This window comes from Pseudophryne corroboree, chromosome 9, assembly GCF_028390025.1.
Source record: "Pseudophryne corroboree isolate aPseCor3 chromosome 9, aPseCor3.hap2, whole genome shotgun sequence".
Classification (NCBI taxonomy): domain Eukaryota; kingdom Metazoa; phylum Chordata; class Amphibia; order Anura; family Myobatrachidae; genus Pseudophryne; species Pseudophryne corroboree.
In genome coordinates, this window is record NC_086452.1 from 76,998,254 (window position 1) to 77,024,636 (window position 26,383).

The 26,383-nt window shown below is 46.5% G+C and overlaps 1 protein-coding gene and 1 non-coding gene across 4 annotated transcripts in view; one reads left to right on the forward strand and one right to left on the reverse strand.

The window, feature by feature from the left end:
* The window catches only part of OSBPL9 (oxysterol binding protein like 9), a 274,510-nt gene that overhangs the window by 174,633 nt on the left and 73,494 nt on the right, over positions 1-26,383 (reverse strand). For all 3 annotated transcript variants that reach the window (XM_063939546.1, XM_063939545.1, XM_063939548.1), the window contains one exon: positions 15,112-15,188. In XM_063939546.1, the coding sequence (XP_063795616.1) occupies positions 15,112-15,188 (77 nt within the window). The remainder of the gene's footprint in view (positions 1-15,111; positions 15,189-26,383) is intronic.
* LOC134959562 (U6 spliceosomal RNA) lies at positions 17,624-17,729 on the forward strand. Its single transcript, XR_010187576.1, has one exon. It is a non-coding gene; the product is annotated as a U6 spliceosomal RNA (small nuclear RNA).

Consider the following 26,383-nt stretch of genomic DNA (forward strand, 5'->3'; position numbering starts at 1 on the left):
GGCGGGAGAGTGCGAACGACTCTGCAGCACCGATTGACCAAACATGAGGTCTTCCTCGGCCAGGGTATCAAACTTGTAAAACTTCGCAAAGGTATTTGAACCCGACCAAGTAGCTGCTCGGCAAAGTTGATATGCCGAGACCCCCCGGGCAGCCGCCCAGGACGAACCCACTTTCCTGGTAGAATGGGCCTTCACCGAATTCGGTAATGGTAATCCAGCCGTAGAATGGGCATGCTGAATCATATTACAGATCCAGCACGCAATAGTCTGCTTGGAAGCAGGAGCCCCAATCTTGTTGGGAGCAAACAGGATAAACAGAGCCTCTGTTTTCCTAATCTGAGCCGTTCTGGCGACATAAATTTTCAAAGCTCTGACTACATCGAGAGACTTCGATTCCACTAAGGCGTCAGTAGCCACTGGCACCACAATAGGTTGGTTCATGTGGAATGATAAAACCACTTTTGGCAGAAATTGCTGACGAGTCCTCAACTCCGCTCTATCCTCATGGAAAATCAAATAAGGGCTCTTGTGAGACAAAGCCGCTAACTCAGACACCCGCCTTGCGGTTGCCAAGGCCAAAAACATGACCACTTTCCAAGTGACGAATTTCAACTCTACCTTCTGCAAGGGTTCAAACCAATGTGATTGAAGGAACTGCAACACCACGGTAAGATCCCATGGAGCCACTGGGGGCACAAAGGGAGGTTGGATGTGCAAAACGCCTTTCACGAAAGTCTGAACTTCTGGAAGGGAGGCCAACTGTTTTTGAAAGAAAACCGATAAGATTGAAATTTGTACTTTACTTGAGCCCAACTTTAAGCCCGCATCCACACCTGCTTCTAGAAAATGGAGAAACCGTCCTAAGTGAAACTCTTCCGTAGGAGCCTTCTTGGATTCACACCAAGACCCTTATTTCCTCCAAATATGGTGGTAATGTTTAGACGTTACCCCTTTTCTAGCCTGAAGAAGTGTGGGAATGACTTCACAGGGGATACCCTTTCGGGCTAAGATTCGGCGCTCAACCACCAAGCCGTCAAACGTAGCCGCGGTAAGTCTTGATACACGCACGGCCCCTGCTGTAACAGATCCTTTCGTAGAGGAAGAGGCCAGGGATCTCCGATGAGTAATTCCTGAAGATCTGGATACCAAGCCCTCCTTGGCCAATCTGGAACAATGAGGATCGCCTGAACCTTTGTTCTTCTTATGATCTTTATCACTTTTGGAATGAGAGGAAGCGGAGGGAATACATACACCGACTGAAACACCCATGGTGTCACTAGTGTGTCCACTGCTATTGCTTGAGGGTCCCTCGACCTGGAACAATATCTCTGCAGTTTCTTGTTGAGACGAGACGCCATCATGTCTATTTGAGGAATTCCCCAACGACTTGTCACTTCTGTGAAGACCTCTTGATGAAGACCCCACTCCCCTGGATGGAGATCGTGTCTGCTGAGGAAGTCTGCTTCCCAGTTGTCCACTCCTGGAATGAAGATCACTGACAGAGCGCTTGTATGTCTTTCCGCCCAAGGGAGAACTTTTGTGGCCTCTGCCATCGCCGCTCTGCTTTTTGTTCCACCCTGGCGGTTTATGTACGCTACTGCTGTTATATTGTCCAATTGAATCAGGACGGGCAGATTGCGCAGAAGATGTTCCGCTTGAAGAAGGCCGTTGTAAATGGCCCTTAACTTCAGAACGTTTATGTGTAGACAAGTTTCTTGGCTTGACCATCTTCCCTGGAAGTTTTCCCCCTGTGTGACTACCCCCCAGCCTCGGAGACTCGCATCCGTGATTACCAGGATCCAGTCCTGGATCCCGAACCTGCGCCCCTCTAGGAGGTGAGAGCTGTTCAGCCACCACAGGAGTGAGATTCTGGTCTTGGAAGACAGGATTATTCTTTGGTGCATGTGCATGTGGGATCCGGACCACTTGTCCAACAGGTCCCACTGAAACACTCTGGCATGGAATCTGCCAAACGGAATGGCCTCGTAGGCCGCCACCATTTTCCCCAGTAACAGAGTGCATTGATGGACTGACACTTGTCGGTTTCAGAATTTGTTTGACCAGGTTCTGAATTTCCAGAGCTTTTTCCACTGGAAGAAAAACTCTGTAATTCTGTGTCCAGAATCATTCCCAAAAACGACAGCCGCGTTGTCGGCACCAACTGTGATTTCGGCAAGTTTAGGAGCCAACCATGTTGTTGCAGAACTGTCAGGGAGAGCGTAATGTTCTGCAGTAACTGGTCCCTGGATCTCGCCTTTATCAGGAGATCGTCCAAGTACGGGATAATTGTGACTCCCTGCTTGCACGGGAGCACCATTATTTCCGCCATTACCTTGGTGAAAGCCCTTGGAGCCGTGTACAGACCAAACGGCAAAGTCTGAAATTGGTAATGACAATCCTGAACTGCAAACCTCAGCCTGATGCGGAGGATAAATGGGAACGTGCAAGTAGGCATCCTTTATGTCTACCGACACCATAAAATCCCCCTCCTCCAGAGTGGAGATCACCACCCGGAGAGATTCCATCTTGAATTTGAATTTTCTTAGGTAGAAATTGAGGGATTTTTGATTCAGGATTGGTCTGACCGAGCCGTCCGGCTTCGGGACCACAAACAGGCTCGAATAAAATCCTTCTCCCTGTTGTGATGGGGGAACCTTGATAATGACCTGATTTAGACACAACTTTTGTATTGCGTCGCGTACAACCTCCCTGTCCGGAAGAGAAGCTGGTAAGGCCGATTTGAAAAATCGGCGAGGGGGAACGTCTTGAAACTCGAGTTTGTACCCCTGGGATACTATTTCCAAAACCCATGGGTCCAGGGCCGAACGAACCCAGAACTGACTGAAGAGTTTGAGACGCGCCCCCACCGGTGCGGACTCCAGCAGAGGAATCCCAGCGTCATGCAGTGGATTTGGCAGAAGCCGGGGAGGACTTTTGCTCCTGGGAACCTGCCACTGCCGGTGACTTTTTTCCTTTCCCCCTTCCTCTAGTAGCAAGGAAGGAAGAACCTCTGCCTTTCTTGTATTTATTGGGCCGAAAGGACTGCATCTGATAGTGGTGTGTTTTCTTTTGTTGTGCAGGAACATAAGGTAAAAATGACGACTTACCCGCGGTAGCCGTAGATACCAAATCGGCACGGCCGTCACCAAACAAGACACCACCTTTATACTGCAGAGACTCCATATTTTTCTTAGAGTCGGCATCAGCATTCCATTGATGAATCCACAATGCTCGTCTAGCTGAGACTGCCATGGCATTGGCCTTTGCACCCAAAAGGCCAATATCCCTTGCAGCTTCCTTTAGGTATGCTGCAGCGTCCCCGATATATGACCTAGTGTCAAGAGAATGCTATCCCTATACAGGGTATCTATATCAGATGACAAGTAATCTGCCCATTTTTTCGATAGCACTACTCACCCACGCAGATGCAATGGCTGGCCTGAGCAGCATACCTGTGGTGACATAAATGGATTTCAATGTAGTTTCCTGCTTACGATCCGCCGGATCCTTTGAGGCTGCAGTGTCAGGGGACGGAAGAGCCACCTTTTTGGACAGCCATGATAGAGCCTTGTCCACAATGGGTGGTGACTCCCACTTTTCCCTATCCCCAGAGGGAAACGGATACGCCACCGGAATCCTTCTGGGAATCCGAAACTTTTTGTCAGGATTTTCTCAAACCTTTTCAAATAGGGTGTTCAGTTCATGAGGAGGCGGAAACGTTACCTCAGGCTTCTTCCCCTTATACATACAGACCCTTTTGTCAGGAACAAGAGGGTCCTCCGAGATATGTAATACGTCTTATCGCCACAATCATGTACCGAATGCTCTTTGCCAATTTCGGATCTAATCTGGTATCACTATAGTTGACACTGGAGTCAGAGTCCGTGTCGGTATTCGTGTCTGCCAACTGGGCAAATGATCTTTTTTGTGACCCCGAGGGGGTCTGGAAATGTAACACATCCTCCACAGATTTCTTCCATGCCTGGTTCTGAGACTCCGATTTATCCAATCTCTTATTAATAAGAGCCACATTAGCATTCAAAGCATTCAACACATTTACCCAATCAGGAGTCGGCGGTGCCGACAGGTTCACTCCCTCGTTTGTGTCCCTAATACAGCCTCCTCCTTGGAAGAGCACTCCGCCTCAGACATGCTGACACACGTGTATTCACCACTCACAGACACACTGGGCATATAGGGGACAGACCCACCTAAAGTCTGGAGAAAAAAGGGGGAGTATGCTTTGCGCTTGAAACAATATATCAAAAATAAATGTGCAGTCGGACACAGAAGATTGACTCAGTACAACTTCAGAATAATAATAAAAAACACTTTATATAGTATCGATTGAAGCAGAACATGCAGCATTTAATATAAGTAAAGAATTAATAACAATTATACAATTTATCACATGAACTAAAATAAAAATTAGATTATCATGCAGCATGCAATAAAACAGTTAAAATAACTATTTCAAGTGGTGATAATAAAGAATCAAAACACTGGCGTCCCAGTGTATTGGTTTAAGTTTGTAATTCCCGCAGGGATATTTTACAGTCTCACAGTCTCAGAAGTTATTAAAGTTCTTTAAAGGAAAAGGTGCAATCTGTGATTAATGCTCCCGTGCTGGTTCCTGCGTTGGTATATAGACAGGGTCCTTAATAGATGAAATACACGTGGAGTAATGGTATGTGCTTTATTTCCTGTTATAATAACAGCTGATAGTTGCCGTCTTTCCCAGAATGGTTTTGTTAATTTAAATATAGTAGCAATGTTCAATTATGATGGATTTAGCCGCCGTGAAAAAACTTCTGGAAACAGGTGTTAGGCCCTGAATCCAGCGTGCGGCAGAAGGCTATGACCAAAGCTGTCACGGTTGTGCTGAGCTGCGGACTGGGTCCTTACGGCGGGTATCACCAAGTGAGCAGTGTATCGGTCGGGTGAGTTCCGTGTGACCCCCGCTGTGGGGCCTAACACCTGTTTCCAGAAGTTTTTTCACGGCGGCTAAATCCATCATAATTGAACATTGCTACTATATTTAAATTAACAAAACCATTCTGGGAAAGACGGCAACTATCAGCTGTTATTATAACAGGAAATAAAGCACATACCATTACTCCACGTGTATTTCATCTATTAAGGACCCTGTCTATATACCAACGCAGGAACCAGCACGGGAGCATTAATCACAGATTGCACCTTTTCCTTTAAAGAACTTTAATAACTTCTGAGACTGTGAGACTGTAAAATATCCCTGCGGGAATTACAAACTTAAACCAATACACTGGGACGCCAGTGTTTTGATTCTTTATTATCACCACTTGAAATAGTTATTTTAACTGTTTTATTGCATGCTGCATGATAATCTAATTTTTATTTTAGTTCATGTGATAAATTGTATAATTGTTATTAATTCTTTACTTATATTAAATGCTGCATGTTCTGCTTCAATCGATACTATATAAAGTGTTTTTTATTATTATTCTGAAGTTGTACTGAGTCAATCTTCTGTGTCCGACTGCACATTTATTTTTGATATATTGGCCCTCATTCCGAGTTGATCGGTCGCAAGGCGAATTTAGCAGAGTTACACACGCTAAGCCGCCGCCTACTGGGAGTGAATCTTAGCTTCTTAAAATTGCGACCGATGTATTCGCAATATTGCGATTACTAACTACTTAGCAGTTTCAGAGTAGCTTCAGACTTACTCTGCCTGTGCGATCATTTCAGTGCTTGTCGTTCCTGGTTGACGTCACAAACACACCCAGCGTTCGCCCAGGCACTCCCACCGTTTCCCCGGCCACTCCTGCGTTTTTTCCGGAAACGGTAGCGTTTTCAGCCACACGCCCCTGAAACGCCGTGTTTCCGCCCAGTAACACCCATTTCCTGTCAATCACATTACGATCGCCGGAGCGATGAAAAAGCCGTGAGTAAAATTACTTTCTACATAGTAAAGTTACTTGGCGCAGTCGCAGTGCGAACATTGCGCATGCGTACTAAGCGGATTTTCACTGCGATGCGATGAAAAATACCGAGCGAACAACTCGGAATGAGGGCCATTGTTTCAAGCGCAAAGCATACTCCCCCTTTTTTCTCCAGTTCTTAAATGTTGCAACCTGGCAAGTTGTTCATGCTTAGCTGCTGAAACAATTAGTTTATAAAGATTCACACTATTACAGCGCCGGGTTATCACAAACGGTATCCGCTTTGTGATCTCCCACCTAAAGTCTGTCAGAGAGACACAGAGGGAGTTTGCCAGCTCACAACCAGGCGCTTCACCAACGGTTCTGAAAACATTAAATAATGCCCCAGACCTGCAGCGCTTTTATAACCAACATATATTGCACCAAATTTACTGTCCCCCCACGTTTTTCACCCTGATACTTATGCAGCAGTGAGAGGAAGGACCAGCGTCTCTGCAGCCTGTGTAGAGAAAATGGCGCTGGTCTGTGTGAGCTGTGAGGGCTAAGCTCCGCCCCCATAATGGCGCGCTTCAGTCCCGCAATTTTTTCAAAACTTTTATACTGGCGGGGGTTAGGACAGTGCCCTGGCACTATGTCCCCCCCCCCCCCCCCTCCCTGCGCCCTGCACCCTGTGGTGCCGCTGTGTGTGGGAGCATGGTGCGCAGCGCGATCGTGCGGTACCTCAGAAGCGGTCACTGAAGTCTTCTTTGCTTCTTCTACTCACCTGTCTTCTGACTTCTGGCTCTGCAAGGGGGGTGACGGCCGGCTCTGGGAACGAGCATCTAGGCGTACCTAGCGATCAGACCCTCAGGCGCTAATGGTGTCCTGTAGCCAAGAAGCAGAGCCTTTAAACTCACTAGAAGTAGGTCTGACTTCTCTCCCCTAAGTCCCACGAAGCAGGGAGACTGTTGCCAGCAGTTCTCCCTGAAAATAAAAAAAACCTAACATAAGTCTTTTCAGAGAAACTCAGTAGAGCTCCTCAGAGTGCATCCAGTCTCCCTGGGCACAATTGTAAACTGGAGTCTGGAGGAGGGGCATAGAGGGAGGAGCCAGTTCACACCCCTTTGAAAGTCTTAAAGTGCCCATGTCTCCTGCGGATCCCGTCTATACCCCATGGTTCTTGATGTGACCCCAGCATCCTTTAGGACATATGAGAAATATTAAATTGGGGTAGATTTACCCCAATGAGTGTTGTGTATTAGATATACAGCTGCATTGACACCGGCAGCCATGTTCAGATGGAGATTCTGCGCCTCTGTAAGGCTTGGTGCAATGTTCACTGGCGCGACTGATGGTGTTTCTTCATGCACACGTGGGCAGATTACTGCTGAAGCTGGTGGGCATCTTAGTAGGAAGGCCATCGGCTGTGGCATTAGCAGAAAGATGCAGTTGTGGCTACAGTATCATCCATCTCTGAATCAGGCCCAGAATAAATTACTCTAGAGATCCGAAATTAAGGGTTATTTTAATTAATTTGATCTACAGTATATTCATTACATTTTTTGAATATTCCACTAAAGCAAAACTATCAAAAAATAAAGTTGTACAGAATTTGTTAAGTGCCGACAGCCGCGGCCAGCACGCTGGTCTCTCCCAATGAGGGCTGGCTCCAAATGTTCCGGTGTCCTCTCTGTGCCCGCTGTCCCCGCAGCTCCTTGTTATCCTCTGCTGGTGTTCCATGCAATCCGTTTTAACCAACCAATGCTGCAATAGTATGTGGTCACCTGCACTGTCTTTCCAATCACAGCACAGCAAGGGGAATAAAGGGGACATCCACAGCAGCAATAAGCCACCAGAGAAATGCAGCTTATCCTGCCACATCCCTTGGCTCCTGATTCAACCTTTATACAGAGGTTCTAGTGTCCAGCTACCAGTCCCAGTCCAGTCCTGTATTCTATTCTGTTCCAGCTTGGCACAAGAAGCACAACCGGTCCCAGCCACTCCTGTCCTGTATCTTAGCTGGTTCCAGCTCGCCACAAGAAGCACTACCAGTCCCAGCCTGGTTCTGTATCCAGCCAATTCCAGCTTGGCACAAGAAGCTAGACTGGTCCCAGCTCTGTCCTGTATCACAGTCGGTTCCAGCCCGGCAGAAAAAGCACTACCGGTCCCAGCACAGTCCTGTATCGGAGCCGGTTCCAGCTCGGCACAAAAAGCACTACCAGTCCCAGCCCGATCCTGTATCCCAGCCGTTTCCAGATTGGCACTAGAAGCTAGACCGGTCCCAGTCCAGTCCTGTACTTAGATCAGCTCTAGACAACATTTTAAACGAAGTTACCAATAATGACCAATTGCTACAACAAATTGTTTGAATCGTTCAGTGTGTACGCACTATATCGCTAGCGGGGCGTGCTCCCGCGGGTCGCAAGCGGTGTCCTCTGTCGGCTGTACATGCAACTCAATTTTGACAATTTTGCTTACCACTAGGAGCAAATCGTGCAGAGTGTACACTACCAGCGGAAAAAGAGTAAATTAAATTAGGCTGAAACCCAAAAATTTGGTAGTGTCTAACGACTCCCGTATATCGTTTGGTCATTTGTAAAATTGCTCAGTGTGTACGCACAATATCGTTTGTCTGGGAGTTCCAGGGAAATCGTGTGCGACATCGTAATGTTTGCATGTCGTCTAGTGTGTACCCGGTATTACATCTAATGAAACAGTACAACTGTGACTTTGACAGTGTTAATATTAAATACGCTAGAATATAAGCTCTCACGAACAGGGCCCTCTCCCCTCATGTGTATTCCCTCTTTTATTTTCGACTCCATACTCCCTACAACGGCACCTAGCCCTCGATTTCTGCCACCCTTCTACTTGTCCTACATTGTCTTGTACTGTAAGTCATTGTTTTCTTGTCTTGCTCATTGTTTATGTACTTTGTTAAGCGCTGCAGAACCCTTGTGGCGCCATATAGATGAAAGATAATAGTCATAAATAAAATAACCTAAAAATGATTTTTTATTTTTTTTTGCAATTATACATTCTGGTATACATGCATTCTGGTATACATTGCATTAAACATTCTGGTATACATGCACACATTGCACAGTATGGAAATGCATTATTTTTTTGACACTCATTTGGATGTACGCAGTGCTTGAAGTGGGAATTTAGAAGTGAAGCTATGGAAATTTTAATCAAATGGCCAGTGGTCATTCTAGGACCCCAGAAGTTTTAGGGATTTTGATAGAGATTAATTTTAGATGCTGTTAGCACTATGTAGTATAATATAAACCATATTGTATGATGTATTCACCCTGTGTTCACATCTTCCATGTGTCCCTTCTGCTTTCTCTTACCTGTTTTCTTTGTCTGACATTTCCCTCATGTGCCCATATCAGAGTTAATAAACAAAATAATCAAGACAGGAAAACAGTGACTAAAGGCCCATACACACTTGACGATAAAATGAGCGACGTCGTTCATTTCAGCCCTCATCAACGACGTCGCTCATTATATCGTCAAGTGTGTATGCATCCGACGACCACCGATGCGCGGGACGTTAACGACCCTCGCTTATCTGTGGAGCATGTATGCTCAATTTCCACTATGGTCGTTACAGACCAGAGACGTCGTTGAATGTGTATGGTGTGAAAGACCAACGACCAAGCCACTGTTCACCAGCCCTGTTCCCAGCTCATTATTTTAATAAACTGTTCAGCTTGGATGCTTCAACGATGAATGGTCTTTGGTCGTTGGTAGTGTGTATGCTCATGTCGTTTGCTCAGCTGTTCAAGGGAAGTTCAAGGGAAGTCGTTAACGATGGTCGTTAACGACGTGTGCATCGTCAAGTGTGTATGGGCCTTAACAGTTGAAGACAAAATAGGACAAGTATAGGGTAAATAAACACAGCTACAGCCGCAGATGACACTGATATAAGTATCAGGGTGGCAGAAAACCGTGAGGTTTGGGGCTGTCAAAGTAGGTTTAAGTAAGAGAAGGATAAGCAAATGAGGGTTCATGATATCTAAAGGGGAAGAGTAGAGAGACTGGGTGACACAGAAGGGGTAAACAGTGAGCAAGGAACAGAGTGTTAGGATGAGATTTGCCTGGATATGTTGAAGAGGTGGTTCTTCAAAGCCCGCTGGTTAAAGTTTTGAAGAGAGGTGGAGAGTCTAAGGGGGAGAGGTAGAAAATTCCAGAGAAAGGGAGCAGCACGTGAAAAATCTTGAAGGTAGGAATGGGTGGACGTAGCGTTAATTCAGTAAGGTTAGCAAATTCTGCTAATTAGCAGAATTTGCTAACCAATAGCACGCATGCTGGGGGCCGCCCAGCGCTGGGCAAGGCCGCCCAGCATGCTGACTGGCGCCTCCCTCCCTGCTTCAAGCAGAAATTGCGAACAGCACGCAATTTCTGCTTGTTAGCAGAAATTAAGGATGACTCCTGCCGGCGCAACTTAGCTGCGGCGGCAGGAGTCCCGGCGCCATTTTTGTTGTCGCAGCAGCTGCGCGCCGCACCCCCGACACCCCCCCGTTCACGCGTACCAGCCCTCCGTTTGGGCTGGCACGCCCCTGCAACGCTCCGTTTCCATCCAGAAAACGGAGCCCTCCCGCCCCGCGACCACCTCTGCCAGGCAGAGGCGAACGTAATTTCTGCGGCCCCCCGCAGAAATTGTGGGTGCATGCGCCCGCGGCCCCTCAGCAAAAAATCCTTACGAATCCGTGCATTAGTGGAGCGAAGAGGACAGGTGGGAATGTAGAGGGAGATAAGGTCAGAGATGTAAATGGAAGAGGGTGAGGGCTTTGTAAGCGAGTGTGAGAAATTTTAATTGGATTCTGAAAGGGAAGGGAAGCCAGTGAAGGGCTAGTAGGAGAGGGGAGGTGGATGTAGTGCGTTTGGTGAGGAAGATGAGCCGGGCTGAGCATTGAGGATAGACTGGAGTTAAGAAAGGCATTTGTCAGGGAGGCCAGTTAGGAGATTACAGTATCCCAGTCTGGACATGACCAGTGAGTGGATAATGGTCTTAGTAGCATCCTGGGTGAGAAAGGGTCTGATCCTGGAAATATTTCTGAGATGGAAACGGCAGGTTTGTGAGAGATGCTGAATGTGTGGTTTGAAGGAGAGGGAGGAGTCAAGGATAACCCAAAGACAGTGCACTTGGGGGCTAGAGGAGATAGTAGTGCCATCAATAGATAATGAAACTGAAGGAGGTGAGGTTGTGCGGGAGTGTAGGAAGATGATCAGCATGTTAAAGTTTAAGAAAGCACTGGGACATCCAAGAAGAGATAGCAGAGAGACATTTGGAAATACGAATGAGGAGAGCAGGGGAGATGTCAGGGGAGGAAATGTAGATTTGAGTATCAGCAGAGATGATACTGGAGGTCAAAAGAACTAATGAGTTCACCTAAAGAGGAAGTATAGGGAGAAAATAAAAAAAGGAGAGGACCAAGAACAGAACAATGGGGTACACCTACAGTTAGTGGAAGTGAGGGGGAGGGGGAGTCATGAGAGGAAACAGAGAAAGAACTGTCAGAGAGGTAGGAGGACAGCCAGGAGAGGGTAGTATCACGTAGACCAAGGGAGTGAACATTTTGCAGAAGGAGAGAGTGGTCCACAGTGTCAAAAGCAGCAGAGAGGTCAAGAAGAATAAGCAGAGAGTAGTGGCCTTTAGATTTGGCAGCATGGAGGTCATTGCAGACTTTTGGATCAACAGTAGGTTTTTATGTATTCTGGATAGGAGAATAACATAGGGCCCATTGCACAGAGACCCATTATCCCGAGTATCTGATACAGAAACAGCCATATAGGAGCAAGTCATAACACCTTTATTTGGCACTAAAAGAGGTTCTGACATCCGTACAGTGCTATGCAAACAGTGGTAAGCTCACCTATGTATATGTGCAGCATTCGTAGCACTAGTGGTACAGGTCCCACTGCCGGCAATGGGGACCAAGCAAAGCCTTTCCATCCGCAGGCTTTGCCGAGTCCCCATCTGGTTAAAGCTCTATTATTCACCACCCGTCAAGAGAGGGTGCCGAGGAGGGGGTAGACCGTGACGGAAAGGCGACATAGAACACTGGCAGCATATTTGCAATTGTTAAATGGAGCCCCAAATGACCTAATAAAAATATCTTAATATGTTCACCAACGTGGGCCTCCTACGTCGTCATCGGTTTGCTTTGATGCTGCTTATTTCCAGCTAAGTGTTCTAAATAACATTTCAGGTTTTCTATTGCAGATGACCATATAATCTGTGCCGCGTCAGGTTATGTACACTGTGCCCTTCCTGTAGGGAAGAAGCCTTCTCGTCTGGTAATAGACAAAGTAGCAATATATAATGCCTTCCTAAAGTCAATACAGGATATAGGGCTCGATTCAGACCTGCACACTGCTGTGCGTTTTCGCACAGCGGGCGATCATCGACAGACTGTGCATGCGTATGTGCACGTGCGAAGCCAAACAACAACAGGCATCGCCGAACAGCGACAAGCTGGTGCGAAAAATGTCAACCGCGCAGCCATTAGCATGCTGACTGACATGAAGAGGCCGTTTGTGGGTGGTAACTGTCCGTTTTCTGGGAGTGTCAGGGAAAACACAGGCGTTCGCAAGCGTTTTCAGGGAGGGAGTGTGACGCCAGCTCCGGACACGATCAGCCTGTTCTCATCGCACTATAGGAGTAAGTCCTGGGCTGCGCACACACTGCACACACTGGTAAAAACATTCCATAGTGAGTGTGGTGCGAAAGGATTTGCAGCTGTCTGCTGACTAAGGCAGTGATGGCTAACCTTGACACTCCAGCTGTTGTTGAACTACACATCCCAGCATGCCCTGCTACAGTTTTGCTATTTGGCCATGCTAAAACAGATGCAGGGCATGCTGGGATGTGTAGTTCAACAACAGCAGGAGTGTCAAGGTTAGCCATCACTGGACTAAGGGATATTTGTAGCACGGTGTACACATGCGATCGCACACTTGCACGGGTGAATATACACTGCCCTTTGGCGGCGACTATCTGAACGCAGGACAGCAAAATTAGCAGCCCAGCGATCAGGTCTGAATTAGGCCCATTGTAAGGAAAGAGCACTCATTTATTAATATAAGGTCAGTTCCTCCTAAACAGACCTTAGATGCTACACACATGTATCCTCCGCGAGCTGATAATTATCGCATATTGCACACAAGAGTTGTCCAATCAGGTACAATGCACAGAACATTTCCAGTAATGATGGTGGAAATAGAATGTCTGCAACTAGTGAGGTGTCAGCTTCCCTTCTTCTCCAGCAGATTAAAGGGTCCATTTACGAACGAGTCCTAACCCCTTTAGCATTCGCCAGAGGAATTATCACACGTGTTCTGTATTTAGCAAACAACGGTAAGCTTAGCTTGTCGCTGTACTGTACCTCTTAGACCATCTATAGATGGCAGAAGTGTTACAGCACCCATTGCCAGCAATGGGAATCCAGCAAAGCATTTCTGGCTTTGCCGCTTCCCCTCTGAGTTGAAGAATTATTAACAGACATCTGGTTGCACAAGCGCATTAGTCATCAGCGGTGGCCTGCCAACAGCCCAGCAGAAGACACCACTGGACCGAGATATACAGTAGTTGGAAGAAAATAAAGGCACTAGTAAAAGGAGTACAAAGAAGAACCATGATAAAAACACCAAACACCAAAATTATTTCTCTATATAACAAGTCGCAGATATTACAGCAAATGGAGTAAAAATTGCAATTGCCCTTCATTAATGACTCAAGTGACATCTGAGAAGAACAATACTAGATTCACTGTACGTACAGAGCTACGTTTATTTTACTACCTGGTGATTTAGGCCATGTGTAATAGGTGCTTAGAGGCCTACTGTACAACTAGCACTGTCATAATAGCGTTCCCAGCGTATGATGGCTAGATACCTATATTGTGACGGAGACAGCTTCCATGCCAATGAGCATGTAGCATATAAACCCAGTTCAATACACAAATACAAGCTGCATATGCACCACGGATGCACTGCCAGCTTGGAAAACCCCACAGCATTCCAGATTCCTATTTGCTATTGAGTGAGACAGAGCAGAAGTAATTCTGACCAGCCAATGGTGATGTCCTGGTAGTCCATATGACTCCATTGACATGGCTCAATGTTTTCAGCGCCCTACTGGGCTGACAGGTATAATTATAATAAAGACTCATACCAACACATCAATTATGTAATGGCCTTTTATTCCACCTTTAAAGTTGCGATGAGGGGGGGCCTATGAGGGCCCACCTCACCTATAGAGGGAGACTGGAAGAACTGGGAGAGACGAGATCGGAGAAATACGGAGAGAGAATAAAAGCCCTACATCAGCAGGCCTCAACTGTTACCAACCCGGCATTGATGGGTCCTAAATACTAGTATGCAAAGCTCTTATTAAATACATGAACAACTGAAAGTACATAGTCAAGCACATGAAAGCATAGGCAGATTATTACATTCACCTGAGCAAACCATACCTGCCAATATTTAGGACCTCCCCCCTTCCAGGAGACCCTATAGTGTAGGACCAGGGGACAAATGCAGGGGGCGTGGAGTTATGTTGCATTTTACATCCTGGTCCTGTCCCCTATTGCACGGGATACAGTCATTAGGTCCACAGCACTTAGGTCGACCACTATTGGTCCACAGGGTTGCTAGGTCAACATGAGTTTTTCACAATTTTTTTGCACTTTCATACTTTACGATCCACATGGACTACAATTGGGAATGGTAACCTGTGCCGAGCGCAGCGGTAGCAGAGCAGCCATGCGAGGGGGCACGGTGCACTAATTGGGGTTCCCAGTCACTCTACGGAGAAAACCACACCAATTTTTTTTAAATAATCTCATGTCGATCTTTTGTCATGTCGACCTAATGACCATGTCGACCTAGCAACCCTGTTGACCTAACGCATGTCGACCAATAGTGGTCGACCTAATGACTGTCGACCCAATGACCCATACTCCTATTGCACAGTGCCCTGATTCATGGTGGGGTGTGGGACCATGATGACACAATCAGCAGCAAGTCTCATCACCAGGACCTGTCCCCTTCATTAAGTAAGTGGGCTTGCTCTTCAGAGAGTCCCTGAGCATGCTCCCATACAGTCCGGTAGAGTAGACCAGTCATTATGTGTCAGGCACAACTTAAATGCAAGTTTATTAAAAAGACAAAAAAAAAAAAAGAAAGGAGTCCTTACCTGTATCTGCAAAGTGTGCCGTAAGATGGTCTCTTCTAAGGCGTGAATCCACTTCTCTCGCTCGTCTGCATCTCGGGCTGTTAGCAGGGAGGAAAAAATAAAAGGAATCTGTGAAGTTATCCTAAAATATATTTACCCCAGAAATCCGGGAAAATCAAAGCATGTATAAGACGCGGAGAGGATCTCCTACTCACAGGAACTGCAGGCTCAAATGACTGTTGTGTACGTCACAGAGTTGTGTAAAGGACAGCGAGGCAGAAAGCAGCTAATGCAACATTCACAAGGTCTCTGTGCAGCTACATCTTTCATGTATCCTGAAATGCACCATCAAGGTCCCTTATGACCGTATAATAGGAATAAAGTATATGACTCTGACGAATCACTGATACACATACTCAGACCTGTTATAAACATCTGGACTTAGTGATTTCATTGCTGATTGCAATATTGTGTTAACCTTAGTTAGGGATACAAAATCGCTGTCTATATACTGATGTACATACACACACAATTGTTATGGCAGGAAAGAGCATGAGTTCTTTTTTCCCCTCAATATTTTCTAAATCTAAACATTAGCAATGTGTATGTCCTATGCATTCATACATCCCACTGCAACAGCTGGCTGGCTAGATCCATCACCTTTCTGTAGGGAGAGAACCGTGAAGTCTCTCTGTACATTGTCAGCGGCACTCCCATAACACTCAGCAGTTCCATGCCTCTGAACAGCCACCCCCGTCACTGGACTGCAACGCCAAATATATTTCTTATACATTCCATAGACTGTTGGTCTGAATCAGTAACTGTGCATAGATAGCAAATATTAATTCATGGTGCGACTTATATCTATCTATTCCATTCCTTCCTCTTATTTTATTTGTATTTATTTATTTTATATATCTACTGATTTTTCATCTTTATTTTATTTTTTATTTTGCATCAAACAACAACACATACATACATACAGCGCTCAGTCTGAGCCCTAGGGCTGTATTAGCATGTGTTCACAACCCCATTACCGAGCCGTTTCATCTTATAATTAGCGCAGCAAACTATCCTTTTTCCAAATAGGGCTGATTACTGCATATATCAAATATCATCCTAAATGACTATTCCTGTAAAACATATTAGTTGGCGCTTCTAATCAAGCTTCTGATAGCTTCCATGTTTTATTTTACCCTGTACACGTAGGGGGTACATTTACTAACGCTTCTAAAACAGTGAATTGGTGATGTTGCCATAGCAACTAATCAGATACATCATTTCTCTATTGCCTTTTAGAAAATGATAGATAGCATCTGATTGGTTGCTATGGGCAACATCGCCAATTCTCTGTTTTAGAAGCTTTAGTAAATTTACCCCTTAGTATGGTAACTTTTTGCACGAGTCAACCTTCAGCTCACGGAGCTATTTATCTGTCAGGCTAACTACACTGGATGCGCAGGGGGGTGTGCGTTCAGGATCCCGGCAGCCATAATTCAGACACTGGAATCCCTCCAGCCGCCAGAATACCTGCGTTCAGGATCCCAACAACAATAACCCGACAGTCAGTATCCAGAAGGTAAGTATGAACTGCCGGGTTAGGTTTAGCGTACAAGAAAGGGCGTTAGGTTTAGGCACACTCGGGGGGAGGGGGGGCGGGAGTGTTAGGGTTAGACACTAAGGGGGAGGGTTAGGTTTAGGCTGCGGCAAGGGCAGAGTTCGATTTAGGGGAGGTTAGGGTTAGGGGGAAGGGGAGGGTGGTTAGGGTACCCTGCGCACCCTTGTTGGCATTGCCGCTGGCATCCCAAATGCCAGCTCATACTGAACCCCGCAGGAGTGCGTCTATATTTCTTTTACTTCTGTACCACTAGATGCCATTATTAATACACAAAATAAACATACCTGTTCAATATAAGATCCAAGTATTGTGATCTTTCACGGTCATACTGAAGAGAACGTGCAGAGAGAAAACAATGACTTGCTTTTCATCCCAAATTAACTGTTTTTGCATCACTAGTGACTCCAAAGGGTAGGCAGTGAAAAGCAGGCCCTATCAAAGGCTCTAATAAATGCAGCGACTTTGGCATCTGTTCTGAAGAAATTGTCAGATTCGTCTTTTAGATATGTAATTTCATGCCCATTGATGTTTATTAAGAATGTCATCAAACGTCAGAAGCATGAACTTGTCCCTTATTACTACTTTAATTAATTCCTTAAGATCTACCAAATATGAATAGCTCCATTTCTCTTGATAGCCGAGACCACTGGCATATACCAGGGAGCAGACTCTGCTTTTTGCTTAACAATGTTGTATTGTTCAGCTTCTTAAACCTCTAGAAATGAATAAACTCTCTGAAGCAAGGGACAGGCAGTCAACAATTCAACAGTTTTTTTGGGGGGCGTGCCCGTAAGTCATGGGCGCCCAATGGAGCAATTCAATTGATTTGCAGACAGCTGCGGGTGCCCACAATTTATCACGCCTGTTGCGCAATAATGCACCAGGTAAAGATGCGTAAAGCAGTTCAAACCAAGTGTGCTCACATCGCAGCACATATACTAAAATTGGAACTATACAGAGAAGATTGGCATTGCCCCTCCGCAAGGAGGACGTGCAAATTCATGAAGCCTTCCATATTTTTCATGATTTATCTTCTTATTCCTTTTCTAACTACTTTCATTATGTCAGTGATTGGTATACTGACTGACGGAATGCCGGCAGCAAGCCGAGCGCAAAAGAGCCCTTTGCGGGCAAAATGCTGTCAAAGTCGAAAAATATCATGATTCACATGCCTTGTACTAACCCCATGCACATGCCCGCTGCGCGTGCACACGCTCTGCGGTGCGTGCGCATATTCGCACTTAGCGTAATGAAGCTTCTACGGCCGTGCGCTTTGGCGCGTGGTATGCGCATTTACGGTAGGGTTTGTGAGCTTGTAGCGGGCGACTCGTTTATATCATATTTAACCTATATAGTGTGTTTTGTAGATAATATTTCCCTTAACAATGTCAGTAAAAATGCTTAGTTTAAATGGTTTGTGGACATGGGGATTCCTCTTTGCATGATATGAAGGGTCAGACAAAGGTTGAAAGGTGGTGTTTAGTATCCAGCTGTAGAGTATTTTAATAGTAACATTTCAGTGTTGGTTAGGAAGAGATTGTTCGCTGCTGCGTATAGTTAGGCACAAAAGTATGTTTGGAACATTAAATGTATTTGCAGTTTATTACACATGCGGGGGAAATCCAGAGGATACCTCCCACCTGGGCAGTTGGAGAAGGACACAGCCCACCTGTTTAAACCAACCTATGACCTTTACTATACGGTGGAGACACATTCCTGTGTCCAATGAACAATGAGATTGTAGGGACCATTGTATTGTGAATGTATGCTGTAAATATAAGGACCACCATTGCTGGGGCAGTCACTCACTCTCTGCAAGGTTTTCACACTGAAGGCTGGAGGCTGGTTCCAGAAGCGCTTGCGAATCATTCCCATGTGTTTAAGTTCACTGTAGCCATTTATTCCCTTTGTGTATGCCATTCATTCTCTCTCTGTGTGCTTGTATTTGCGATCGCATTGCTAATGTTTATATCTTATTTCTTGTTATTCTGTTTAGATATTGATGTTAGGTTTGTAATGTATAAGCTGTAATTGTTTTCCCCTTTTATATATATATATACTAAAGAATCTTCGAAGAAGGTGTTGGAACCTTACCAGGTCTTGTGTGTTTCACCAGTTATTATATAGGGTCTCTCTCTTAGCGTATTAACCGCTCATACCATATTCAAATCGTTAAAGGTTTAAGCATTACATCATTGTGGTTTTACATTGCCAAGGTTTACAGTATAAGCATACCCTTACTGCGTTCATTTAAAAGGTTTAAAGGTTATCAACTGTGTGTGCGCCCGCTGTGTGTGTATTCCGTACACCCAGCGCAGCGTGTGTACGTTACATGCGTACCACGTGCGAAGTCTTTGTACGCAAATATCGTACAAAGTGCGTAGCACGTGCACGTGGTTTAGCGGCCATAACGGCTTCACGTTGTTAATACATAGCTTATGTTCAAAGGTAAATATTTGACTCTATCAATGCGCTCCTCGCCACGCTGCAGGCATGGTGGCGTACTATCCTATTTCTTCTCCCTCCAGGGGTGCTGTGGACACCCCAAGATGGAGAATAGTTATCAGGATACCGGCGCCGATATGAAGAGCGCCGGGAACCTGACCGCCGGGATACCAGCAGCGGGGCGAGCACAAAAGAGCCCCCTGCGGACACGGTGGTGCGCTACGCTATTTATTCTTCCTCCAGGGGTGTCATGGACACGCCAAGAGGGAGAATAGTTGTTGGGATCCCGGCGCCGTTATGCAGAGCGACGGGATCCCGAGTGCCTCCCGGACACAGCCCCTCTAGCCAGCTCTCATCTCAGTCCTAATGCCAGAACTCTATCCACACATTGTAAGTGAAGGGCCAACTCACATGATTAGGATTGGTAAGAGGGCACTGAGCGGCGATAAGGATTATTATGTGAGCGCAAAACAGAACAGATCCACAGTTACAGAAAATTGGTAAAAGAGGTTACCATGTGTTAATACCCATAAACCTCCATTCTGACTTGTGAGGCTGGTTTACCAGGGTCAGATGCTTCAATATGTACAGGGGAGGGTTGCTGATGGGAAGTCTGCACACTGTACCAGCAAAAATGGAAAAAAATAAAATGAAATAAAATACTGTTTTATGACAAATCAATGAAATATAAAACAAAAAAAATGCAGGACATGCACATCTGACAAGGAAACCCATTTATAATAAGCACAAGCTGCATTTAGGCTGTGAGAGCCCCTTGAAGGTATTAATTAGCAATCTCTGAATGATGGCAATGCTTTCAGACCTGCTGAGGATCGTTTTATTAACCCAGATACCGGAGATTCGCACAGCAAGAATTCACATTCTAGAAACAGAAGATCAATAAATCTTAGTACTGACTGCAAGATTATATATAACATGAGCTGCAGAGGCACATCACATGTATACATGACATGTGTATGTAATAAGATACACTAGTGCGCTCTGTAAGCCAAGCAATTTCAGGAAATCGTAGGGAAATGGTATAGGATAATGCACCCACTGCTGTGTAATCAAGATGTATGAAGGGCCGGGGGCACAGAGAAAGAAGGTGACTTCTAATATCACAAGGAGGCTCAGCATCATGTATCCCTCAATCTCAGTTATTTTGAGGTGTGTGTGGGAGTCTAAAGGCCCATACACACTTGACGATGCACACATCGTTAACGACTTCCCTTGAACTTCCCTTGAACAGCTGAGCAAACGACATGAGCATACACACTACCAACGACCAAAGACGAAAGACCAAAGACGAAAGACCAAAGACCATAGACCAGAGGTTCCCAAACTGTGTGCCGTGGCTCCCTGGGGTGCCTCGGGACACTTGCAGGGGTGCCCTGGGTAGGTGGTCCAGGACCAATTCAAACTATTCATGGTCAATATAATAGGCAAAACCAGTGCTGGTGGCTGCCAGTCATAAAATATGTGGCCAAACAGAAGCAAATATTGTCCCTCACCACACAACTGACCCTAAGGATGACATATAAATGCGATCTACTTAATGTAATATTTCTTTCTAAATTTCTCAATAATAAATTTTTGGCCTAGGGGTGCCGTGAAAAAAATTCTGATATTCTAGGGCGCCGTGATTCAAAAAAGTTTGGAAACCACTGCCATAGACCATTCATCGTTGAAGCATCCAAGCTGAACAGTTTATTAAAATAATGAGCTGGGAACAGGGCTGGTGAACAGTGGCTTGGTCGTTGGTCTTTCACACCATACACATTCAACGACGTCTCTGGTCGGTAACGACCATAGCGGAAAATAAGAATTTACTTACCGATAATTCTATTTCTCATAGTCAGTAGTGGATGCTGGGGACTCCGTAAGGACCATGGGGAATAGCGGCTCCGCAGGAACTGGGCACATCTAAAGAAAGCTTTAGGACTATCTGGTGTGCACTGGCTCCTCTCCCCATGACCCTCCTCCAAGCCTCAGTTAGGATACTGTGCCCGGACGAGCGTACACAATAAGGAAGGATTTTGAATCCCGGGTAAGACTCATACCAGCCACACCAATCACACCGTACAACCTGTGATCTGAACCCAGTTAACAGCATGATAACAGAGGAGCCTCTAGAAAAGATGGCTCACTACAGCAATAACCCGATTTTTTGGTAACAATAACTATGTACCAGTATTGCAGACAATCCGCACTTGGGATGGGCGCCCAGCATCCACTACGGACTATGAGAAATAGAATTACCGGTAAGTAAATTCTTATTTTCTCTAACGTCCTAAGTGGATGCTGGGGACTCCATAAGGACCATGGGGATTATACCAAAGCTCCCAAACGGGCGGGAGAGTGCGGATGACTCTGCAGCACCAAATGAGAGAACTCCAGGTCCTCCTCAGCCAGGATATCAATTTTGTAGAATTTTACAAACGTATTTGCTCCTGACCAAGTAGCTGCTCGGCAAAGTTGTAAAGCAGAGACCCCTCGGGCAGCCGCCCAAGATGAGCCCACCTTCCTTGTGGAGTGGGCATTTACAGATTTTTGGCTGTGGCAGGCCTGCCACAGAATGTGCAAGCTGAATTGTACTACAAATCCAACGAGCAATAGTCTGCTTAGAAGCAGGAGCACCCAGCTTGTTGGGTGCATACAGGATAAACAGCAAGTCAGATTTCCTGACTCCAGCCGTCCTGGAAACATATATTTTCAGGGCCCTGACAACGTCTAGCAACTTGGAGTCCTCCAAGTCCCTAGTAGCCGCAGGCACCACAAATAGGTTGGTTCAGGTGAAACGCTGAAACCACCTTAGGGAGAAACTGAGGACGAGTCCTCAATTCCGCCCTGTCCGAATGGAAAATCAGATAAGGGCTTTTTCAGGATAAAGCCGCCAATTCTGACACGCGCCTGGCCCAGGCCAGGGCCAACAGCATGACCACTTTCCATGTGAGATATTTTAACTCCACAGATTTAAGTGGTTCAAACCAATGTGACTTTTGGAACTCAAAACTACATTGAGATCCCAAAGTGCCACTGGAGGCACAAAAGGAGGCTGTATATGCAGTACCCCTTTTACAAACGTCTGAACTTCAGGGACTGAAGCTAGTTCTTTTTGGAAGAAAATTGACAGGGCCGAAATTTGAACCTTAATGGACCCCAATTTCAGGCCCATAGACACTCCTGTTTGCAGGAAATGTAGGAATCGACCCAGTTGAATTTCCTCCGTCGGGCCTTACTGGCCTCGCACCACGCAACATATTTTCGCCAATTGCGGTGATAATGTTTTTGCGGTTACATCCTTCCTGGCTTTGATCAGGATAGGGATGACTTCATCCGGAATGCCTTTTTTCCTTCAGGATCCGGCGTTCAACCGCCATGCCGTCAAACGCAGCCGCGGTAAGTCTTGGAACAGACAGGGTCCTTGCTGGAGCAGGTCCCTTCTTAGAGGTAGAGGCCACGGATCCTCCGTGAGCATCTCTTGAAGTTCCGGTTACCAAGTCCTTCTTGGCCAATCCGGAGCCACGAATATAGTGCTTACTCCTCTCCATCTTATCAATCTCAGTACCTTGGGTATGAGAGGCAGAGGAGGGAACACATACCCTGACTGGTACACCCACGGTGTTACCAGAGCGTCTACAGCTATTGCCTGAGGGTCCCTGGACCTGGCGCAATACCTGTCGAGTTTTTCCCAACGGTTTATAATCATGTGGAAGACTTCTGGGTGAAGTCCCCACTCTCCCGGGTGGAGGTCGTGCTGAGGAAGTTTGCTTCCCAGTTGTCCACTCCCGGAATGAACACTGCTGACAGTGTTAACACATGATTTTCCGCCCAGCGAAGAATCCTTGCAGTTTCTGCCATTGCCCTCCTGCTTCTTGTGCCGCCCAGTCTGTTTACGTGGGCGACTGCCGTGATGTTGTCCCACTGGATCAATACCGGCTGACCTTGAAGCAGAGGTCTTGCTAAGCTTAGAGCATTGTAAATTGCTCTTAGCTCCAGTATATTTATGTGGAGAGAAGTCTCCAGACTTGATCACACTCCCTGGAAATTTTTTTCCTTGTGTGACTGCTCCCCAGCCTTTCAGGCTGGCATCCGTGGTCACCAGGACCCAGTCCTGAATGCCGAATCTGTGGCCCTTTAGTAGATGAGCACTCTGCAGCCACCACAGAAGAGACACCCTTGTCCTTGGAGACAGGGTTATCCGCTGATGCATCTGAAGATGCGATCCGGACCATTTTTCCAGCAGATCCCACTGAAAAGTTCTTGCGTGAAATCTGCCGAATGGAATCGCTTCGTAAGAAGCCAACATTTTTCCCAGGACCCTTGTGCAATGATGCACTGACACTTTTCCTGGTTTTAGGAGGTTCCTGACTAGCTCGGATAACTCCCTGGCTTTCTCCTCCGGGAGAAACACCTTTTTCTGGACTGTGTCCAGAATCATCCCTAGGAACAGCAGACGTGTCGTCGGAGACAGCTGCGATTTTGGAATATTTAGAATCCACCCGTGCTGTCGTAGAACTACTTGAGATAGTGCTACTCCGTCCAACTGTTCTCTGGACCTTGCCCTTATCAGGAGATCGTCCAAGTAAGGGATAATTAAGACGCCTTTTCTTTGAAGAAGAATCATCATTTCTGCCATTACCTTGGTAAAGACCCGGGGTGCCGTGGACAATCCAAACGGCAGCGTCTGAAACTGATAGTGACAGTTTTGTACCACGAACCTGAGGTACCCTTGGTGAGAAGGGCAAATTGGGACATGGAGGTAAGCATCCTTGATGTCCAGGGACACCATATAGTCCCCTTCTTCCTGGTTCGCCATCACTGCTCTGAGTGACTCCATCTTGATTTGAACCTTTGTATGTAAGTGTTCAAATATTTCAGATTTAGAATAGGTCTCACCGAGCCGTCTGGCTTCAGTACCACAATATAGTGTGGAATAATACCCCTTTCCTTGTTGTAGGAGGGGTACTTTGATTATCACCTGCTGGGAATACAGCTTGTGAATTGTTTCCAATACTGCCTCCCTGTCGGAGGGAGACGTTGGTAAAGCAGACTTCAGGAACCTGCGAGGGGGAGACGTCTCGAATCTCCAATCTGTACCCCTGGGATACTACTTGTAGGATCCAGGGGTCCACTTGCGAGTGAGCCCACTGCGCGCTGAAACTGTTGAGACGACCCCCCACCGCAGCTGAGTCCGCTTGTACGGCCCCAGCGTCATGCTGAGGACTTGGCAAAAGCGGTGGAGGGCTTCTGTTCCTGGGAATGGGCTGCCTGCTGCAGTCTTCTTCCCTTTCCTCTATCCCTGGGCAGATATGACTGGCCTTTTGCCTGCTTGCCCTTATGGGGACGAATGGACTGAGGCTGAAAAGACGGTGTCTTTTTCTGCTGAGATGTGACTTGGGGTAAAAAAGGTGGATTTTCCAGCTGTTGCCGTGGCCACCAGGTCCGATGGACCGACCCCAAATAACTCCTCCCCTTTATACGGCAATACTTCCATGTGCCGTTTGGAATCTGCATCACCTGACCACTGTCGTGTCCATAAACATCTTCTGGCAGATATGGACATCGCACTTACTCTTGATGCCAGAGTGCAAATATCCCTCTGTGCATCTCGCATATATAGAAATGCATCCTTTAAATGCTCTATAGTCAATAAAATACTGTCCCTGTCAAGGGTATCAATATTTTCAGTCAGGGAATCCGACCAAGCCACCCCAGCGCTGCACACCCAGGCTGAGGCGATCGCTGGTCGCAGTATAACACCAGTATGTGTGTATATACTTTTTAGGATATTTTCCAGCCTCCTATCAGCTGGCTCCTTGAGGGCGGCCGTATCTGGAGACGGTAACGCCACTTGTTTTGATAAGCGTGTGAGCGCCTTATCCACCCTAAGGGGTGTTTCCCAACGCGCCCTAACTTCTGGCGGGAAAGGGTATAACGCCAATAATTTTCTATCGGGGAAAACCCACGCATCATCACACACTTCATTTAATTTATCTGATTCAGGAAAAACTACAGGTAGTTTTTTCACACCCCACATAATACCCTCTTTTGTGGTACTTGTAGTATCAGAAATATGTAACACCTCCTTCATTGCCCTTAACATGTAACGTGTGGCCCAAATGGAAAATACGTTTGTTTCTTCACCGTCGACACTGGAGTCAGTGTCCGTGTCTGTGTCGACCGACTGAGGTAAATGGGCGTTTTAAAGCCCCTGACGGTGTTTGAGACGCCTGGACAGGTACTAATTGGTTTGCCGGCCGTCTCATGTCGTCAACCGACCTTGCAGCGTGTTGACATTATCACGTAATTCCCTAAATAAGCCATCCATTCCGGTGTCGACTCCCTAGAGAGTGACATCACCATTACAGGCAATTGCTCCGCCTCCTCACCAACATCGTCCTCATACATGTCGACACACACGTACCGACACACAGCACACACACAGGGAATGCTCTGATAGAGGACAGGACCCCACTAGCCCTTTGGGGAGACAGAGGGAGAGTTTGCCAGCACACACCAAAACGCTATAATTATACAGGGACAACCTTTATATAAGTGTTTTTCTCTTATAGCATCTTAATATATATAATCATATCGCCAAATAAGTGCCCCCCCTCTCTGTTTTAACCCTGTTTCTGTAGTGCAGTGCAGGGGAGAGCCTGGGAGCCTTCCCACCAGTATTTCTGTGAGGGAAAATGGCGCTGTGTGCTGAGGAGAATAGGCTCCGCCCCCTTTTCGGCAGGCTTCTTCTCCCGTTTTTCTGAGACCTGGCAGGGGTTAAATACATCCATATAGCCCCAGGGGCTATATGTGATGTATCTTTTAGCCAGTATAGGTATTTCATTGCTGCCCAGGGCGCCCCCCCCAGCGCCCTGCACCCTCAGTGACCGCTGGTGTGAAGTGTGCTGACAACAATGGCGCACAGCTGCAGTGCTGTGCGCTACCTCATGAAGACTGAAAAATCTTCTGCCGCCGGTTTCTGGACCTCTTCACTCTTCGGCATCTGCAAGGGGGTCGGCGGCGCGGCTCTGGGACCGGACTCCATGGCTGGGCCTGTGTTCGATCCCTCTGGAGCTAATGGTGTCCAGTAGCCTAAGAAGCCAATCCATCCTGCACGCAGGTGAGTTCACTTCTTCTCCCCTAAGTCCCTCGTAGCAGTGAGCCTGTTGCCAGCAGGACTCACTGAAAATAAAAAACCTAATAAAACTTTTACTCTAAGCAGCT